The sequence below is a fragment of the Myodes glareolus genome, chromosome 23, assembly GCF_982192425.1.
Source record: "Myodes glareolus chromosome 23, mMyoGla1.1, whole genome shotgun sequence".
Taxonomy (NCBI): Eukaryota; Metazoa; Chordata; class Mammalia; order Rodentia; family Cricetidae; genus Myodes; species Myodes glareolus.
This window is the reverse complement of record NC_142048.1, coordinates 46,022,388-46,043,579: the sequence shown is the minus strand read 5'-3', so window position 1 is coordinate 46,043,579 and position 21,192 is coordinate 46,022,388. Positions and strand designations below refer to the sequence as shown.

The 21,192-nt window shown below is 41.2% G+C and overlaps 1 protein-coding gene across 1 annotated transcript in view; it reads right to left on the bottom strand.

The window, feature by feature from the left end:
- Hook3 (hook microtubule tethering protein 3) overlaps positions 1-19,770 on the bottom strand; it is a 95,577-nt gene extending 75,807 nt beyond the window's left edge. The window contains exons 1-2 of the mRNA XM_048456475.3: positions 19,540-19,770; positions 10,395-10,480 (exon numbers count right to left, since the gene is read on the bottom strand). Of these exons, the coding sequence (XP_048312432.1) occupies positions 10,395-10,480; positions 19,540-19,596 (143 nt within the window). The 5' untranslated portion in view covers positions 19,597-19,770. The remainder of the gene's footprint in view (positions 1-10,394; positions 10,481-19,539) is intronic.
- Positions 19,771-21,192: the final 1,422 nt, after the last annotated feature.

Sequence of the window (21,192 nt, the reverse complement as noted above, 5' to 3'; positions counted from 1 at the left end):
TCTTTTAAGTTAGTGTTTCTAGGCAAAGTTTTCTACACCAAGAGAAAACAGTTTAGGTAATCTGATGAGAAAAAAAAGAGGTGTGTATTAGTACTTAACGGATGACTGGGCCTCACAAATACTGGAATAACAATCTAGATTGTTTTCTTCTACATTTTTCTTTCCATCTACACCATTTTATCTCTGTGGACCAGCCTCTTCCTGTTTCTCCCAATACAAAGCTGGAAATGACTATAGATATGTTCTAAGTCTTTACAATTTCTAATTAAGACTAGCTGTTACTGACTCATAAAAGTCCAGCAAGCTGCAGCCAAAGTCTATTTTCATCCTTGATCCTATTACATGTGGTTAAAAAGAGAAATGGCCACAAGTAGGACACAAACATCATCGGAGAAAGCAGCACAGCACCTGTCAGAGAGAAGTGAGCTCTAAGAGAAGTGGACTTCCAAGAACTGGGTAGACATGTCCCTCCTGCAAGCATTCTCTTTGCTAAAATCTCTTAGAAAACAGACAATGCAAAGAAAACAACGGGTATTCTACTACAACAGCAAAAATTATTATAAAGATCAATTCAGATGCTAGAAAAAAATTTAAATATTATTTTTGACAGTTAAATCACCTGAGAGGTATGATTATTGGCAGTAAAGTATTTAACTTCATAGTCTGATGCTATGTGGTTGACTGCTAAAAGTCATAGGCACTCAACCAGAAAGTTCTTTTAAAAATGCTTTAAAACACTGTCTGGTTTAAAGTAGTCTCCAAAAAGGTTTGTGGGATGGCTTGGCCCCCAGTTTGTGGTACTATAAATAGATAATTATATCATCAGGGTGCTGAGTTCATCAATGAATTATAGGGTATGAGGAGGGACTGATTAAAGATGAAGATTAGTGGAGGCAAGTTTTTGAAGGGTACACTTCCTCTTTGGGCTCTTCCTGTTTCCTGGCATGCTCACTGTGACATCAACATAAGATCACCGTTTATAGTAGGGATGAGCAGACCATGACTAAAACCTCTGAAAATGTGAGTCAAAATAAAGTCTTCTTCTTTTTATTTTACTTATTCATTCACTGATTGATTCAAGTTTTCTACTTGAGACAAGGTATCATGTAGCTCAGGATGGCTTCAAACTCATTTATTTTGGAGCTTGAGCCCAGCCTTGAACTTCTGATCCTCCCATTTCTGCCTCCTAAATACTGTGACTGTGCTGGGATTAAATGCCCAACCCCCGACACATGCTGGAAGTCAAACCCAGGACCTTGTGCATGCTAGGCAAGTACTTTACCACTGAACTCTATTATATCTCAACCCCTCCTCCATTAAAATTGTTTCTCACAGCAACCAACAGAAATCTAACTTGAAAGTGTTACAGGTAAGAACTATCAGACTCAGAAACAATTTCCCCAAGTTCAGAAGCTGTTAAGTAGCAGAGTTGAGAACACAACTTTTTGTTAAAACAAATAAGCAGAACTCAACACAAATGATTCTAATGAACACTAAAGTTCAGTGGCTAATCATCTCAGTAAACTGTTAGAAGTGGAAAAAAAAACAAACAAAATTCATCATCATCCTATTAGGATGTATGCTTGCCTAAATTTGATGTAGGCTGGAAGTACGTCAGGATATATGCTTTCTTGCGACTAAGCCTGATAGGAAATACTTAAGCTGTTGTAAACACTGATTCAGGGCCATTTCTAGGGAACCTGGGTATAGACCTGGCCAGAGTCCAGCTATCTGGCCAGTATTAAACCTTACTTCAAATTTGGCTTTAAACTGTGGTAATGGTCTTATTTTCAATTGGTGGGATTAACACCTCTAGCTGTGACTTTTGCTTAAGCAGTGTGTAATTCTAAAAAATTTCTAAGTATTCCCTAATTAATGGTCTTGGGTAGAAACAATCAGCATAAAGGCAATTTTCTCACAACTCTTTAAGGATTTTGGGTTTATATTGCATGTAAATAACTAAATAATCTCACTGGGAATGTTTTTCACAAATAACAAATTATTCACCTATGCCTTGACACCTGTTAAAACCATCTCCTTAACCAGCAGTGGATTTATTTGCCTGTACTTACACTTGTAACAGGTCAGATGAAGGAAAAGAACATTAGTTTTAATTCTTAACATAATTCCAGAAATATGTTTTCTTATAGGCAAATGCTTTCAACTAACAACAAAAGAAATTAAATTTTATTTCGACTGCTAGAAATATTTAAATAATGTAATATTCTTGACAAACCCATACGCATTAATATGACTCCAAAAGGAATATATTTTGATTCTACTTCTTTAAAAAGATGGGTTTTTTTTTGTTGTTGTTGTTGTTGTTTTATTTGGAGCGAGTTCCAGGGTGGCCTTGAGTACTTGTATGTCTACGATTTCAGCGGACTCATCCTTGGGAAGACTATTTCTCCTGCTTGCAGCATTCTTTAGTTGGCTGTAGTTCTTGTCTAGGGATCGGACCTTATGAGATTTCTCTGTTCATGTTAGCTATGAAAAAGAGAAACACTGCAACAAACACACTGACATACTAGATGAAAAATTCAGTAAGTCAAAGAAAAGGCTCCATGGAGAGCCCCATCAACAGGATATACAAAAGAAAAGGACAGAGTATCAGGAACTGAAGACAAGGTAGAGGAATTATTCAGAATATGGAGACATTGACAGAGACAATAGAAAGCACAAAAAGAACATTTGTAATCTATAGGACACTGTGAACATATCAAATCTATAAGTCATGGGCACAGGAGAACTGCACACTGAAGGCACAGAGAATATTTTCAATAAAATAGAACAGTGGTGAAGTATCCTTTTTTTTGTACATGATGTGATTCTATACACAATACACTAAAGATTCTAAGAGAAAAGTGATCTGATAAACACTTTCAGCAAAGTGGTAGACAATAAAATCAACACAAAAATCAGTAGCCTTTCTATCTGACACAGCAAACATGGTGAGAAAAAAAAGAAACAAATCTCCAACAGATATCATAAGAAACTAGAAAGAAATCAAGGTTGTTTTAAAAGAGACATTGGGGGCTGTTACACAAAAAAGGCTACACAAGTTTCCATGTAAGAAATTTTGTATGGTATTTAAGAAAAACCCTAGGGGCACCCCTCTTGGAACTCCTCCCACTTCAGGAGTCTTGCTAGCTTGTTTTTGTACACATTTACTCTGTTCGAGAGGAAGAAAGAAACAGTAAGAACCACAGCAGAAGCAGCAGCTCAACTTGCTTAGGAGCTATGGAACAGCAGCCTGGCAGCTGAACCACAGCTCATGAACTTAGCAGGCAGAAAGACAACGGTCAATTTTTTTCAGAAGATAAAATGGTAAAATAAATCCTACTGCTAAATAATCTGTCCTCATCAGAGAGTACTTTGTTTGTGGTACTGGAATCTCCACAAAAGCTCTAAATTGTGGGATAAGAAAAATGCAAATATATATATATATATAATTTTTTTCCCTGTGGTTAGAACAGTTCTGATTTTTTTCAGATATGCTGAAATGCCAACATCTGACATAAATTTGGATGTATTTGCTACATTTAAAGATTTACTTAAGACACATGTCTTAGTGTTTTGGGGACAGTGTTATGATAAGAGTTTTCAGTGACTATGAAAAATTATTTCATTTATAAAATGTGACAGAGCAAGAGTCACTGAAGCTTCTTAACTGGATGACATTTAGTAATAAATCTAAGCACCTCAAGTCAATGACAGCACTATAACACAAAAGCTGTACTATCTAGCTTGAGACATTTTGTATTTTCAAAGTATTCACATTTTTGTATTTTCAAAGTATTCATGGCCAACCTCAAAAGGATGCAGTCTATCTTGGACATCCTCAAGACCCAAACCTCTCATCTAATTCTTTGGTAAATTTCAGAACAGGACCATGGACAAATAGTTCAACAGGGTGGAAGAAAAAGACCGACTTAAACGGATCAGTGCAACAAAATGCCCATATACAATGAATATCTACAAGCCTCGATCCAAACCCAGCCTTTACTGATAGTTATTTAACAGCAGGCACTGTTTCCTGAAGGACATCACTGCTGACCTGCTGAGCCACTGAGTCAGTGGTTTTCCAGTCCAGGTCAGACTGCAGATGCTGCTGCTTGCACACTAGAGCATTAATTGTGGGCTTTCCCTGCTCTTTGCATCATTTCAGAATCCAAAGACTCTATTAGTTTCAGAATTCTGAATATAACTGCATTCCTGAAGGCCAAGGGATGGATGAGAGTAATGTACAGAAGAGGGTATTGATCATAGCAGGCAATACCTAGATACACGTGGTCCTCTTTGGTGAAGACATCACACTGTATGGCATGCAGCATACACCTAAAATCTTAAAGGGATAGTGTCTGAGTTGGCTGAAGGAAATGGTGTGTATGGAGCTCTGCTGGAGATCTGAGGGAAATTCTGTCCACAGTGTGAGCTTTCAGAGCAGATAAAACTGATGTAAAAATTAATTTGATACCAAAACTTAGCAACTTCATCAAAATGTAGTTTCACAAGATCCTAAAGAAAATAAGTATTTGCTTTTCATAGCTTTCTAGAACTTTTTGATATGTGATTTTCTTGAGATTTGTGAAACTGTATATGTTGAAGCGTATTTGTTAATTTTACTTTTTTTCAAGACAGGGTTTCTCTATTGAAGTCTTGGCTGTCCTGGAACTCGTTCTGCAGGTTAGGCCGGCCTTAAACTCACAGAGAACCTCCTGCCTCTGCCTCCTGAGTGCTGGGATTAAAGGTCTGTATCACCATTGCCTGGTTAATTTTACTTTTTGAAGATACTGTAAAACAATAGAATAGTGATACTTTGCCTTTTGTTTTAACTCTGGCTACAGGTTTTCTTCCCTAAATCTCAGGATATTCATTTCTTTCTAATGGTTTAGTGCACACAAAAGAGGAATGTTACTGTAGTAGTCTGGAACTATTACCTAATACTAAATTTTAAAAACAAACTAATAAATAAAAAATCCAAATAAATAAACAAATAAATAAAAACACTTACTTGTAATTAAAATGTTTCAGATTACATGAAAATGTTGGGATTAACATTTAAGGATCCCAGAATTAAAAGAGAAAGTAAACCACTCCTTGGTATTCAATTACCTATTAGGGAGCCACTGGAAGACAGAATTACTGAAGCTTTGTCTTTTTTGTTTTCTTGCATAATACTGATTGTATTCATTAAAAATGCTAGGTTTGGCAGATCTATAAGTGATATGCATTATGCTACATTCATGTTGATTATTTGTGGAAGGGGCTTTATAGGGATTGTTTCTTAAGTAATCCAGTACAATAGCGTGAAATAGAATAATTAAATAATAGGGAATGGAGCAATGGCTCAGTGGATGAGCGTATGTACTTCTCAGCCAGGTGGTAGTGGCACATGCCTTTAATTCCAGCATTTAGGAGGCAGAGGCAAGCAGACCTCTGTGAATTCAAGGCCAGCCTGATCTATAGAATAAGTTCCAAGATACGCTCCAAAGATACAGACAAACCCTGTCTCAAAAAAACCCAAACCCAAAAGCCAAACAAACAAACAAAAAGCCTACATCAGGCCCAATCTGTGCCTCCAACTTGCAGATAAGGTGTAATCAGCTCTCAGCTACTGCTGCAGAGCCGTGTGTGCCTGCTGCTATGGTCCCCACCATGATGGTCATGGGTTCACCCTCTGAAATTGTAGCAAACTCCCAATTACACGCTTTCTTTAATAAGTTGCTTTGGCCATGGTATGTCTCACAGCAAAAGAAAAATAACTAAGGTAGTCCTCTACAAGTTATGAATATATAAACATAACTGAACTGGTGGGATGGCTCGAAGGGGAAAGATGACAGCCGTGAACACCCGATGACCTAAACTTGGCCCCAAGAGCCCACTGCAGAAGAAAAAAACTGACTTCTGAAATTGTTCTGACTTCACATGCACACTGTGGTATGTACGCACCCACACAAACACATACAAATTGTAATAAATAACTTAAACATATTTTTCAAAGGTAACCAATTTTTACCACTTTTTTTTTCTGCTCACCTCAACAAGCAATGTTTCTAAGACTGTATCTGTAGTGATATTTTGTTTGTATTTTAGCAAATAAAGCTTGCCTAAAGATCAGAGTGCAGAGCTAAGCCACAGAGGCCAAACAGTGGTGGCACACACACTCCCAGGATTTGGGGGACAGAGGTAGACGGATCTCTGTTAGTTCAAGGCCACCCTGGGCTACATAAACTTGACCCAGTCTAAAAGAGAAACAGAGCTCACACAAAAGTGATCCCAGCACTTGAGATCCCACACCTTTAATCCCTGCGCTAGGGAGGTGGAGACGGGAGTGATGTGCTTGGGTGGAGAGAGAAATATAAGGCAGGAGGAGACAAGAGCTCAGTGTAGTCTGAGGATGCAGTCTGAAGCAGTCAGTGTGAGGAGCAGTCAGAGGAGGCAGTCTGAGGACAGGATCGCCCTTTTGGTTCGGTAGAGGTAAAAGGTCCCTCTAGTGGCTGGCTGCACTGCTTCTCTGATCTCTCAGTTTTCACCCCAATATCTGATTCCAAGTTTTTATTATTAAGAACAATTAGAATTTGTGTTACATGTAATATATATAAAGTTATTAGAAAGATACCTGACTATTTTGGTGACATGCAGATCACAAGTAATGACTCATCAGAGTATGCCAGTGTCAATTAAACATAGCAATTAAGACATCTATATAATTATATTTAGTATATTATCTAACTAAATACTCATTGGCCAGTAAAACAAGCCTTCCAACAGATGGTTTAGCAAGACTTGAGGACTCCTTCAAGGTGCACAAGTCTAGAAAACACAGACATATTTCATTTGTTGTTTACTTTAAATGAAGTCCAAAAATTTTTGTGAGGCTGTCTTTACTAGAACCTGTGTAAAATAACTCATGATTCTAATAGAAATAGAAAAATTACTCTGATCTTGAAATAATCCCTTAGGTAGGCTAGGCAGAGCTAAGCATTCTGGAGTTTGTGGTCTAGTGCTGTGTGTTTGGATTTAGTGTGAAAACAGTTATTACAACGAAATGGAAGGAACGTCTCCTTGCCAAGCTAGTTCTTAGAATGTCAAACAACAAACAGCTTCCACCTTGGCAATCATAGGGTAGCATTAAAGGCGTTCATAAGGAAGATGTGGGCGTGTGGTGTGTCAAAGAAAGCACTGCATGTTACTAATGTATGAGAGCCGAAGGCAGGTCAGACTTTCTGGTTTGTCTTTAAACAAGCCAATGTAAACACCAAGTTCAACAGTTGATCATTTAACACACTCATATGGTTACATTGAAAGTAGTTTCTTCTTGTTTTATAAAGGTTGAATTTTACTTAAAGCAGTTATCTGATTTTTTTTAACACTTTAAAAATAAAAAATGTGTGAGGGCCAATGAGCAGGCTCAGTGAGTAAAGTGTTTGCTATAGAAGTCTGACAACCAGAGTTCAATCTCCAGACCCCAAGATAGGAGAAAACAGACTCCCCAAAGCTGCCCTCTACATGTGCACTATGCTCTATCTGTGGCACACTGCATATGTACACACACAAACACACAAAAATGAATTATTAAAAAGGTAAGAGAAGTATACAGTTGTTAATTTATTAATGTCATAGAAGTATCTTAATTCTCATGAGAAAAATGAATTTATTAAAAAATCTAGCAGACTTTGTAATTTAAATTAGGATAAAATTTTGTTGAAAAAAATTTAAAAAGAAAACTGAGTTGGTGATATGATTCAGCAGTTCAGAATACTTACTGCTTTATCAGGGTTTGCATTCTAGCATCCCTATCAAGCAGATGTGGAGTTAAATCTGTTACTCCAGCTTCAAAGGACCTGATGCCTGCTTCTAGGTATCTGTACACACACACACACACACACGCTTGCACGCACGCGCACACACACATGAGCATAAAGAAAATAAATCTTAAATAAAAAGAAAAATAAATGCTGGCAAAGGTATGGACAAAAGGGAACCTTTACACATCGCTGGTGGGTAAACTAGTACAGTCACTATTAAAATCAGCACACAGGTTTCTCAAAAACCTAGAAATAGATCTCCCATATGACCCAGACATAGTACCCTAGGGATTTACCCAAAGAACTCATATCAATACATCACTGAGATAATTTTACATCAATGCTTATTACAAAATTACTCAAAATAGCTAAGTTATAGAACCAACCTTGGTAAAGAAAATGTGCTATACATAAAATGGTTATCCAATTGCAAATAGACAGTCCTGAAAACATACACACAAGTACCATTACACAGACCGAGCAAGATGAATAAAGATGTGTGTGTATATGTGTGTGTAAATGTAACAACATTAATGAAAAAGGCTATTTATTTGAAAAAGAACAAGGAGGCATTTATGGGACGGTTTGGAGGAAGGATTTGAAAGAGAAAAGGATGTAATTATATTATGACCTAAAAAAATAAAAGAAAAAATTACACTTGCAATATCTAAAATGGATGCAACTAGAGAAAATGAATTAAGTCAACATCAGAAAGACAAATAAATATATTTCTTTTCTTTGGCTCCTAAACTTTACATTAACACATAATAAAATCATGTACATAGTGACGTGAAAGTACAAGTAAAACTGTCTATGGAATAATGGGGGAGAGTAGTGAGAACAGGACAAGAGGTATGAGGGCAGGAACACATTCAGTATGGATATAACACTGCACTACACACAAGGAATATGCGCAATGAAAATAAAAAATAAATAAAAGGCAAAAGGAATCTAAATTCAGGTAAGGGCAAAGTATTAACTGTTCCCAAGCATTTGCATGTAGGCACATCAAGAACCACAGGTTTTGCCAGGTGTGGTGGCACGGTTTCTAATCCAGCACTCAGGAAGCAAGAGGCTGGCAGATCTCTGGAGTTCCAGGCCAGCCTGACCTGTATATCAAATTCCAGGACTGCTGGGGCTATGTAAAGAAAAGAAATCCTGTTTCAAACAAAACAAACGAGTAAACAAATCACAAGTTTCACAGAAGAAACCATCAAATTCTAATTTTTTTTATTTTATTTTTTTTTGGTTTTTCAAGACAGGGTTTCTCTATGCCATTGGAGCCTGTCTTGGAACTAGCTCTTGTAGACCATGCTGGCCTCGAACTCACATAGAGATCTGCATGTCTCTGCCTGGTCTACAGAGTGAGTTCCAGGATAGCCAGGGCTACACAGAGAAATCTTGTTTCAAAAGCAAAACAAAATAAACAAACAAAAAGAAACTGTAAAGAACGGTAAATTTTATACGATTCAATAAAAAATTATGCATCTTAGTTGCTAGGATGAAAGAAAGAAAATAAGCTTCCTGGCTCTTCATAGACTTTTAACAAATGTATAGTGTGTTTCCAGGACAGAGGAGGTCATAATCAAATACACATAAGGTATTACATAGTTCAGAGAATAATGCAGAAAGTATAGGGAACAAAGAATGTACGACAACTGCTCTATCACACTGTTGGTCAGGGAAGAGCTCAGTGCTAAGATCAGAGTGGTGTTCTACCAGACAGCATTCTCAAGTTGTCCTATAATGGCAAAATCTGGCTATCAACCTCAATTAGAATAACAAGCACTGCCCTAACTAAACTGTTGCCAATCTATACCTAAGTACATGCCATCAAAATTCTCATCGCTGCGTACAGTTGTCATTCCACATGCAACTCAAGTTTACATAAACTTTCTGTTAAGAGTTCAGATCTGAAATGATCCCCAAAGGTGCACGGTGGTTTGTGACTTGTAACTGTTAAGATGGTGGATCCTTTATGAAGTAAGGCCTCTGTAAGAGGAAGCTAGATTACTAAAGGCTTACCCTTGAAGGAACTTCATAGAGCCGCTACAACATCCTGTCTTGCTTCTTTTAAAATGTACTTTAATCATCATACCTTTTGTTTGAATTTATGTATGTGTACCATATGCATGCCTGGTGCCCGGACGCCAGAAGGGGCACTGGATCCCCTGGACCTGGAGTTACCAATGGCTGTGAGTCACCACTTGGGAGCTGGGAACCAAAGCTGAGTCCTCAGCAGGAACAAGTGCTTTTAAGCACTAAGCCATTGCTCCAGCCTGATTTGGTCTTGACTTCTGTGAGGGAAGCTGATTCCTCTGCCAATGCTGGCACCATGGTATTGCCTTGACAGAGGCCCAAGAGCAATGGGACAATGATCAAGGGCTGAAATACCCAAAACTATAAACTGAAAACAAACCTACATATGAATAGATCATCTTAGATATCCTGTCAATGATAGAAAACCAAAAGAAAGAAAGAAAGAAAACCAAATCGCACACTTTAACTTTTTTAATCCTTTTCAATTCAAGAAAAGTTTATATGTAAGACCATAAAAAAAAAAGACAAGCAATTTATTCTTACATCTTTTGAAGAACCTGGGACATCACCACCCCATTCGTTAAATCTTCCACAGTCTGGCATGGTGTATCCACGTTAAAGGTCTGGATCTGAAGGAAGAAAAGATCCAATGGTTAACTATATTAAGATTTCTTAGGGTTTGTGTATGTGTGTGTGTGTGTTTGTCTGTGTTGTGCACGCACATGTGTGTATGACTATTTCATAATGAGATAAAAATTTTAATAATCACAATTTTTCCCACATAAGCAAGAGAAATTGTAGTAGATATTGGCCAACTTTTCATCACACTACTCACAGATGACAGTCCAAGAAGATGATGGTGATGACTGACTCAAGCCTAATAAGGACCAGAACAGTATGGACCAATGTGCATGTGTGAGTGCAGGTGTGTGTCACGGTATACATGTGGCAGTCAGAGGACAACTTGTGGGAGCTGGTTCTCTCCTTCTACCAGGTAGGTCCAACATTCTGAATGCAGATCATGAGGCTTGGTAACAGACACCTTTATCGACTGAGCCATCTCATCACCCAGAAATAAGTCTTAAGGGTTATGTAATGGACAATAGAAGACAGAGAGGAAGGATTCAAAGAACTAAGTATTTGAGATAATTTTTAAACACTGAACTTAAAAATGTGAGATCTCCTATTATAAAGACTAATTTATTTTTTAAGCCTAGTCACGTTGAGACTTCTGGTACTCAAAGGCAAAAATATTTTATACGAATATAGAATTCATATTTATCATCATTAGGTTGGATACTCAATTCATTCCAATTTCAAATATATACTGAATCACAACTATCTTTGTACTGATTAAGAGAGATTTAAGAAATAAACCCAAGAAGGACTTAAGGGCACACACTTATAATTCTAGGACTTGGGAAGTGGAGGCAGAAATTCAGGGGATCAAGGCCACCTGAGACCAAAAAAGAAATACAGCCAGCAATTATCAGTCAACTGACAAATGGCAATCCAACCCGGTTTAACAGGAAATAAGTCATTGAGGATAAACAGATGAAAGACATCCTGATACATTTCTTTTAATTTGGTGGAAATATTGTGGGGTGTATGGACACAGATTTCAATTGAGAAGATATGTTGTAGGAATGAAAAGAAGCCTGGTATAGATAGGTGGAAATTATAGGAAGAAAGGAACAGAAGGGAATATAAAACAGGTGAAAGAACTAAAGAAAGAAGGATCATTAGGCAAGACTCGATAAGCCACATCTGTAATTATCTTGAGAGTAATGGTAGTTTGTAAGAAAATGGTTTAAAGCAAGAAAGTGAGATCCGAACTGTACAAACCAAACTGATGCAACATGAAGGAGATGCTGGAGGGAAAGGCAGGAAAGCCTGCTGTGGCAGTCTGTAACACTGACGAGGCTAAACTAGTTAGCAACAACAGAAAAACTGAGATAACACCCAGGTGAGCACCCTTCTTTTTATTTATTGGGTTAGGAAAAAAATTGCCAGGTTAAATGAATATTCATTTTTAAATTTTTTAAAATACACGTTGCTAAATAAGCCATGAAGCAGTAAACTGCAACTAAAAACGGGTATATCTATCTGCTTCTCTGTACCATACTATCCATAATGTCGGGGTCTCATGTAGCCCAGGCTACCCTTCAATTCATTACGTATCAGAGGTCATGGTGACCTTGAGCTCCTGATTCTCCTGCCTCTACTCCCAAGTGCTGAGAGAACTACTAACAGTGCAGTAATAACTTCCTATTTTATATAGGGCAGGACTCATTCAGACAAAGATGGTTATGGCAGCAGGAGCTGAGGGATTTGTCACTACTTATAGGTAGCAGTTTTTAGTCAGACAAAATTTTGGGAGGTAAGAAGGTTCTAACTTAAATACATACAGAGTTTGGATTTTAAAAAAGTTAGCAAATAAGCCAAGCATGGTAGCATACACTTTTAGTTCCAGTTACTGAGGAGGGTGATGCAAGAGGAGTGATTCTAAGTTCAATGCCAGCCCTGAAATATAGTGAGACTCCATGGGAGAGGGTGAGGAGCAGAAAATGAACGACAGGCACAAAGGAAACAAGTAACATCTCAGGTCTGATTTTAAACTTTATTCCACCTGCAGGTGCCTTCACACTGGTACGTTAAAAAAAAAAATAGTACCCATTTTAACTTTCTAGGTGCTAAATTAATGGTCCATTTAAAAGTTATCTCTTTTTGTAGATTTATACATGGAAAAAAGATGAAACAGTGACAATCACATATTACATCTTAATTGCTTGGTACAACATCTCAAAATAAGAGGCTTACTGATTAAGTTCAGTGAACACTGCTTGGGATGTCATGAATCAATTCTAATCCTTAATTTTACTACTAATTTATCATATAACCTGGGATATTTTACCTAATCTCTTTCAATATCAGTTTTTTCCATATAAATATTGGGAGTATTTATATCAGCAGTTTCCAAGTCTAGGTGTACATGATAGTCATCTGTGTAGTAACATTTTGTTTATGTCTTAACAAATAAAGCTTGCCTGATGATCAGAGTGCTAAGCCACTAGAGGCTAGACAGTGGGTGCACATACATTTAATCCCAGGACTTGGGAGACAGAGGGATCTCTGTTAGTTTAAGGCCACCCTGGGCTACAAAAGATTCAATCTGTCTAAGAGAAACAGAGTTCACACAAAGGTGATCCCAGCACTTGGGAATACCAAGCTTTTAATCCCAGCACTGAGGAGGTGGAGACAGGAGTGATATGGTGGGCAGAGAGAGGAATATAAGGTGAGGGGGAGCAGGAGGAGACAAGAGCTCAGTGAAGTCTGACGGAGTCTGGAGATGCAGTCTGAGGACAGGATCACGCCTTCAGTCTGAGCACTGGTAGAGGTAAAAGAACTCTCTAGTGCTGGCCTCTCTGCTTCTCTGATCTTCTCTATTTCTTACTCTGTGTTTTTATTATTAAAATTAGCTAGAATTTGTGCTACACACCTGGGAAGTTTTCATTTTGGAAACACATTTCTTAGCTCCACCGAAATGAATCCTGTATGATGTGTTTAGAAAGCTAGAATTTCTTCTCTTTTTCTGTTATTCCCCCACCGTGTGTGTGTGTGTGTGTGTGTGTGTGTGTGTGTGTGTGTGCGTGCACGTGTTGCTGGAGGATTGAACCCAGACCTTGCAAATGCTAGGCATACACTCTACTGCTGAGCTATATCTCTACATCTTTTCAAATTCTGAAATTTCTCTTTCTTTCTTTCTTTCTTTCTTTCTTTCTTTCTTTCTTTCTTTCTTTCTCTTCTTCTCTCTCTCTTTCCTTCTCTACCTCCACCTCTCTCTAGGAGTGTTTTGCACACTTGAATGTGTACTGTGTGCATGCAGTGCCCTCAGAGGCCATCATATCTCCTAGAACTGGAATTACAGACAACTGTAAACCACCATGTAGGTGCTGGAAATTGAACCTAGGTCCTCTGGAAGAACAGCCAGTACTCCTAACTGTGGAACCACCTTTTCTACCCTCTTTTAAATGTCTGAAACAGAATCTTGCTAATAGTCTTGAACTAACTCTGCAGTTTCTACAAACTGTCAACTTGTAAACCTCCTGCCTCAGCCTCCTGAGTAGCTGAGATTACAGCTCTGTGCAAACAAGTTAATCTCTGTTAACAAATGCATCAAATAATCCTTATGTACCTGGGCACTAGTTTTAGCATCTAGAACCCTCTAAAGTACTACCAAGGTTAAGAAATGTAAGCTCTTATCTGTCCTACCCCAGGCTGGGAATGGAACTCAAGAGTCTTGTCCATGCAAGGAAAGTGTTCTAGTACTGAGTTAACATTCCTACTCAGGGTTACAAAATTGCTCCTGGTCAATCAGAAGAAACAATTAAATAAAGCAAATAGTTTTCTTTCTTTTTTTAATTTTTATCTATTTATTTGAGACAGAGTTTCATGTATCTGAGGCTGGCCTGGAGCTCACTATCGAAGACAACAATGACCTTAAACTCTCCAATCCTCCTGCCTCCACTTCCTGATTGGGAGAATTATAAGTGGACTGCTGAGATTAAGGGCGTGCACCACCACCATATCTGGTTACACACTGCTAACCCAAGCTTTGCGCAAGTACTCCACAAACTGGGCTACATGCTCAGTCCAAAGGAATTCTAGAGAGTCATTTAACAGACTATGTATACCCACCCCAGGACTCAGAGCTAAATTTTCACTTTGATTTTTAAGATGGAGCTTCTAAATAACTGTTTTCTGTTTTAGCCCTTCAGGTACATAGGTACTTAGGAGAGCTTGAGAATGTTCCACTCTGCTTTTAGAATTGACAGAGATCTCAACTAAGAAACTTACCATCCTATCAGGTCTGAGTTGCGACATTTCAGGATAGTAATACAGTAAAACTGAAAGATAATTGCACTGAACTGTGTTAAAGCATAAATTCTATCTGAAGGGCCACAACCTTACTTGTAATTTCAAGAAGCTCCGAGAACACATTCCACCCTCCTCCCACAAAAGCATCAGAAGAGTAAAGCATGAGATCATGCAGAATCACAACTTTAGGCAGTGGTTCTCTCCACAAGGGATTTTTTTGCTCCCCAAGAGAGTCTGAATAGTGACGTAAGTACTGTCATTTCATAATCAGCAATGCCTCTATTAAATACCCTAAAATACACACAACAGTGCCCCTAACAATTACTCAGTCCAAAAATATCAAACAGTGGTGAGCTTAAAACCTGCTCTAGCACAACAGTTCTCAACTGTTGTCTTGAGGTTCCTAACTACATATCACCTGGGACTATACAGGAATGCAAATTTCAGATCCTGTCTCAGACCTAGAAACTCTGGCCCCAGGGCCTAGAAAACTGGTTTGATAAAGGTTCCAGGTGATGTTGATCAATGATAACGTAGAAGAACCGCCACAGGAGCCAGCAACACCGTGCTACTCAGACTTTTCCCCTAAGGGCTTTAAACCTTTGTACACCAGAAATGTCTTTATTCTCCCATTAGAGGATCAAATTTTTGGTAGGCTGGAGTTAGACAAAGGTGGGAAAACAGAAAGGGAGGGATTCTAAATGTTAGTTGCATTTCAGAGGCTCCCAAACAAGCCATATAAAAATAAGGACATCTAAGACTGAGGCATGTCACAGAAGCGAACCACAACTATGATTCTTTTCCCACTAGTCTGATGTCATTATCGGACTGTATTCTAGATTCTTTCTTTTAAATATGTTTTAAGACTAGGTATAAGTCTGTGACTGTTTTGCCTGAATGTATGTATGTGCACCACAAGCATGCCTGGTGCCTGTGGAGGTCAGAAGAGGTCATTGGATCCCCTGAACCAGGGCTGTGGATGATTGTGAACCTCTGATTGGGTTCTAGGAAACAAATCAGGGTCCTCTGCCAGCACAACAAATGGTCGTAACTGTGGAGCTCTCTCCAGTCCTTCGAGATTTTTTCTTGCATTCAGGTTTCTTGGGTAACTGACTGGAATTATATAACTCAGTTGTACAGTACATGCACAAGGCCCCAGCTTTAATCCTCAGCACCATAAAACAAACAAATTAATTAACTAAGACCAGGGAGAGTGCAATCTTTTCATCCTGATTGATGCAAAGATCAAGAAGCTGGGCTTGGGCAGTACCAGATTTGGTTCCCCTCTTTAAGCTGCTATTCACAGGGAATCCCACGGGTCCATAAAACAATACAGGTTACTGCCACTGCCCTTGGTTACCCACCAGAACTTGGAAGTAAGACCCTATTGCTAGAGACACCACATTCTGGAGCCACAGGTCGTGGAGAAATCAAACTGGTATTGACCTTGAAGCTCACTCCCTACTGGCTAGTTTCCAGAGTGCTGGATGGTGCTATATGGGCTGCTGGGAGAGAAAAGAATCAACCGTCTTACGCAGTTGTGAACCCTGCAAGTTACAATGACAAACAGACTGGCAAAAATGTGCCCAGTGGTGCAACAGTGGCACCAGTGTTAAGGAAGTAAGCAATTGCTTACCGGCTGGACACAAGGGTCACTCCACAAACCAGAATTCATGCTTTGTGTTGTTAACTGGGACAAGAACACGTGGTTGGGTAGGTCAGAGTCTAGGAGAGAACTTACTATTATTTTGCCAAACGAACATAGTATCTGCCCTCTAAACACTTATCTTTATACCCACTGAATAGTGCAGCTCTTAACCTGCATTGGAGAAGCTTAATTCTGTAGTAGAGGGCAATTAATGTGGAGACTCACAACTGATCAGAGTACAGAGAATAGAAACTGGAGTGTTCAACCTTAAGTGACACATCTGTGTCACAGTCCCTCTCATAAGACTCAAGAGATCATTGCAGGGTGGGGTGGGAGACAGAAAGACTCTAAGATCAGAATGTGTGGAGAACAGCTGTAAAAAAAAATGTTTTCTGGATATGACAGAGATGGTGCACTTAAGACTCTACAATGGCTATGCTGTGGCTGTATGTCCAAGACCTGCACAAGATCCAGTTGGCCAAAATTCTAAATGAACGGAGAAGAGGTCATGCTTCTGAGAAACTACTGGCAATGCACAGCTGCTGCAGGAGGGAGGGTCAGTCTGTCTCCTCAGGGCGCAGTCCCTAGGTTGTCCACGCTCCAGTAGATGGTTCTATATTCACATATATAACATTAAATAGATTCAATAGGTTAAAAAAGAAAAAAAAACAGTATATGAGCTTGGAAGGGACAAGTGGTGGTGCAATACAGAGCTCAGGGGGAGGAGTAAATCTAATCAAAAAACATTAATACATTCCTCTAAATTATTAAATGCCTTCCGTGAAAGGGATATGATACATCTGTGTGCACACCCACACACAGAAATACTAAAAATTTAAAACGTGGAATTATTATTGGTAAAAACAAGCAAAGGCTACTGAAATGGTTCAGTGGGTGAGGATGCTTACCACAGCAGTCTGGTAACTTGCAACCTGAGTTTGTTGCTTGGAAAAACATGGAAGGGAACCAATTCCAAAAGTTGACTCCTGACCTCCATATGCATGTGGTGGCAATTGTGCCTATATCAATCATGATATAGGCAATTGTGCCTATATCAATCAATGCACACATCACAGTCACACACATGATAAGAACTTTTTAAAAGAGACTGACAGATATAATAGCACATATATACATACACACATATACATACATACATATATATTCTATCAGGTAGGGATATATTTTGCTTCAGGTTCAGGGGGTAGGAAAAGGAGATAAGGGCTAAGTTTTAAGCACACTCTGATTGCTATATACTGACTGTGTATAAAACATTTTCCATCTTTTTTTCATACCAGGAGGTGGTGGCGCAAGCCTTTAACCCCACCACTTGGGAGGCAGAGGCAGGCAGATCTTTGTGAGTTTGAGGACAGCCTGGTCTACAGAGCAAGTTCTAGAACAGCCAGGACTACAAAATGAAACCCTGTCTTACACCAAACCCAACCAAACCAAACCAAAGCCAAACACTTTCTATCTTTTCGAGTCTTCCTGGTTTAAATAATAACTTGAAGGTTGGCTGAGGCTTAGGTGAGTGTACAACTTATCACCATCCTCTACCTGGAGCACAGCGGTGACGCTCATCTTCCTGTCTGAAGTTAGAACTTAGAGCATGCTAACTATGCACTATTGCAAACATCCTGAAATTGCAAGAATGCTCTAACACCAAACCAAATCGTAGAACTCTGCATTGTATGGTCTATGTTTCAAAGGACAAAACTGGATTCATGACATACCCAGACTATAAAAAACTTCAAGCTGGGTGTAGTGATGCAGGCGTATAATCCTAGTACTCAGGAAGCTGAGACAGGAAGATTGCTGCAAATTCAAGAACATATAGTTCGAGGCCCAAACGGACTACATAGCAAGATCCTACCTCAAACGCACGCACATCTTTAGGTTCTACCTTAATTACATATATGACAATCAACCTAAGTCAACAGTTCCCAAACTCCTCAGCAGTGTCCCTGCACAAAACGGGACAGCTGACTTCCAGAGATCGGGCCCTCTAACCTAAGACTCTGTTCAATAGAATTTCTTTCGATATTTGCATGTTACCTTTAAAATGAACAAATGCGGAGGTGAAGAGCTCAGTACTAGAGCCTTCACTTAGCACGCAGGAGGGCCAATCACCATCAGCTCCCCCAATAAGCAAACAAAATTAACACTCGCCATAGTAACCTCTGTCAATAGATCTGTGTTCTTCTAAAAAGGACAGTTACTCTGTTTTAGCCATAAGTAACGCGAATGTTCTCAGTGGGATATTTGGTTTATCCCATGGCTCTGCATATGCCTGTACCCACTTCCAATCAGCTTACGCAAAAACAGAAACAAACGGGTTAACCGCCCAGCTATTGAAAAGGGCCTCTTAAGCAATGACTGACTATTGACATTAAAATCCAAAGTATTTACTTTAAGATTCGATAACCTTAACCCTTATCACTTCCAAATTAGAATCTCACGTTGCTTTTTAAAAATGTATTTCAGTCCCATTACTAATCCCTAAATCGCCTCCCCCGGCTTAAAATTGTTTATCCTCGATTCCTTTTATAAGTAGCATCACATCGTTTACTTTCTAACAGTCAAAAATGCATCTCGCATTTCAAATGTTCTGCCTCTGGGTGATTCTTCATGTTCTGTCTACCCACCCTCTAATGTACTATTTTCCAATGGGCAGGGCTTCATCCCCAAGGGGCTGCGCTCCATCCTGGCTGAACGCTACAACAAAGGCGAGCAGCATCGTAACCAGGGGTCCCGAGTGCCTCTACCGGGCGCCCAGGCAGAACCGACGCTTTGGATCACTGGGAGCTCGAGAGCGAAGCGCCAGCGTCTCAGCACGGCAAACAGTCCTAATTACAGTGTCGCCCGCACCCCTTCATTAGCCCCCACCGGGCAGGTTTCCTCTCGGACAGCAGCCAACAGCTCGAGCCGGACAAGTTCCTCCTGGACCCTGGGCCCAGTCTGCCCGAGCCCGGCCGCTCCTTGCTGACCCTGACCCGGCCGCGGGTGCAGACGCGGCCCGCACCGGGTCCTCAGCTCCGCCCGTCCCAAGCCCCGGATGTGACGGCAGGTCGCCCCGGGCGCTGGCCCCTCGGGACGAGCACCGGTGTCCGGGGGGGAAAAGGTTGCGGAGTTTTCCCACCGGCCCGCTGCCCCAGCACGTACCCAAGTGAGCAGGCTCTCGCACAGCTCCACCCGCTCCACGGACTCCACGTTAAACATCTTCCTGAGGTGGCCGCAGCGCCTCCCCGACCAACCAGAAGCCGCGGCTGTTCAGCTCGGCTTTGAGTCCGAAAGGTCGGGCAGCCGACCGGCGTCTGGCGAACCTTCTCTTCCGTCCGGCCGCTCCCGAGGCGCGGACGCTGGCAGGAGCTCCGCACTGTCACCGGCCCCTCCTTCCCGTGCTCGGGGCCGCGCGCGCGCTTCCTGCGCGCCCCCGACACCGCCCGCCCACGCCCTCCTGCGCGAGCGCCGCCTCGCGCGAGCCGAAGCCCGAGCGCCACTGCGCACGCTCGCTCCGCCCCGCCCCACGGGGCGCGCTCCCGACACCCGTCCCCCCCTGCGCGTGGGCGCGCGCCCCAGCCGGGCCCTGCGACGGCGGCCGGTGGTGTTGCTCGCTCCCGGGAGCTTCGCACTGCGCGTGCGCCGACGCCGTCGCTCTGGCTTCAGGAGCGGCTGGTGGCTGCCCGAGAGGAGTAGCTAGGCAGTTCCCGGAAATGAACTCTGTTCGGTCACACGGACTGGCGCGGTAGTTCCTCCGCCGCCGCGAAGAGGTACGCGCACCCCCTACTCCTCCCCCGGCCGCGAGCGTGTGCCGAGACCACGCCCCCGCAGAGGCCTGCCGGGGGCGCGCACGGCGGGGACTCGGCGCGGTGGGGCTGCGGGGCCGCGCGCCTGGGCGCGAGGGTGGGCTCCGCGCTTCGCCTTCCCCCGGAAGCCTGCGCTCAGCCCTGAATCGCCCGAACCGGCCCCGAGTAGCAGGGCGAAGGTGGAGCCGCTGACGTGGGCGCGTCTCGGTGGCTGGGGGCGGGTTTGGTCGGGCTGAAGAGAGCCGGCGGTTCCTCCCCGGAGCCCCCTCTCCCCCAAAAACTTTACTTGAAGTGAGAGAGGGTGGACGCCAGTTCACCAGTGCGTAAGGATCCCGACTGTTCCTAAGGCCTGTTTCCTTGTCGTGTTGGGAATTGACTCCATTGAGGTGCATCCTTGTCTGGCTTTCGTTTTTTGGGCAGGCATTGTAGGGTTTCATATACGTTTTTAGGTCGTGTGCAGAACAATGCGTAGGACGTACATGTTTGCGGGATCTTAATAAAATGAATTGCCAGGTTCTCAAGAGTTCCTCCGCCCATACCATCTCTAGCCTGATTTTTGTGACAGCCACTGTATTGCTTTCCCCTTTAGGTTTACCGAATGAGTATGCATATAGTGTAGTTTTCCTTTGAGTTTGAACTTTTATGAATGGACCCATATTGTGAGTTTTGGCCTTTAAATACTATTGTATTATCTGCAAATTCCCTTGATTGTCTAAGATTCCATTGTGTGGATACAGCCTTATATCCATTCTGCTGTTGATGTGCACTTTGTTCCGGTGTAGGGTGTCTCAGAACAATGCTGTGATAAACATTCTTCTACCTGGATCTTAATGCAAAGGTGTTGGCGTTTTCAAGACACCAAGAAACAAGATAGATGCTTTGGAGTCCTAGGAGAATTGTGGATTCAAAAGGTACGCCTACCTACCGGGTCATGTCAATTTCGATTTGGAATGCTTCAGAAGTTAACTTCCTCGGACACACTTTCGCTTTGTTTTGCAGTTCCCCTTTC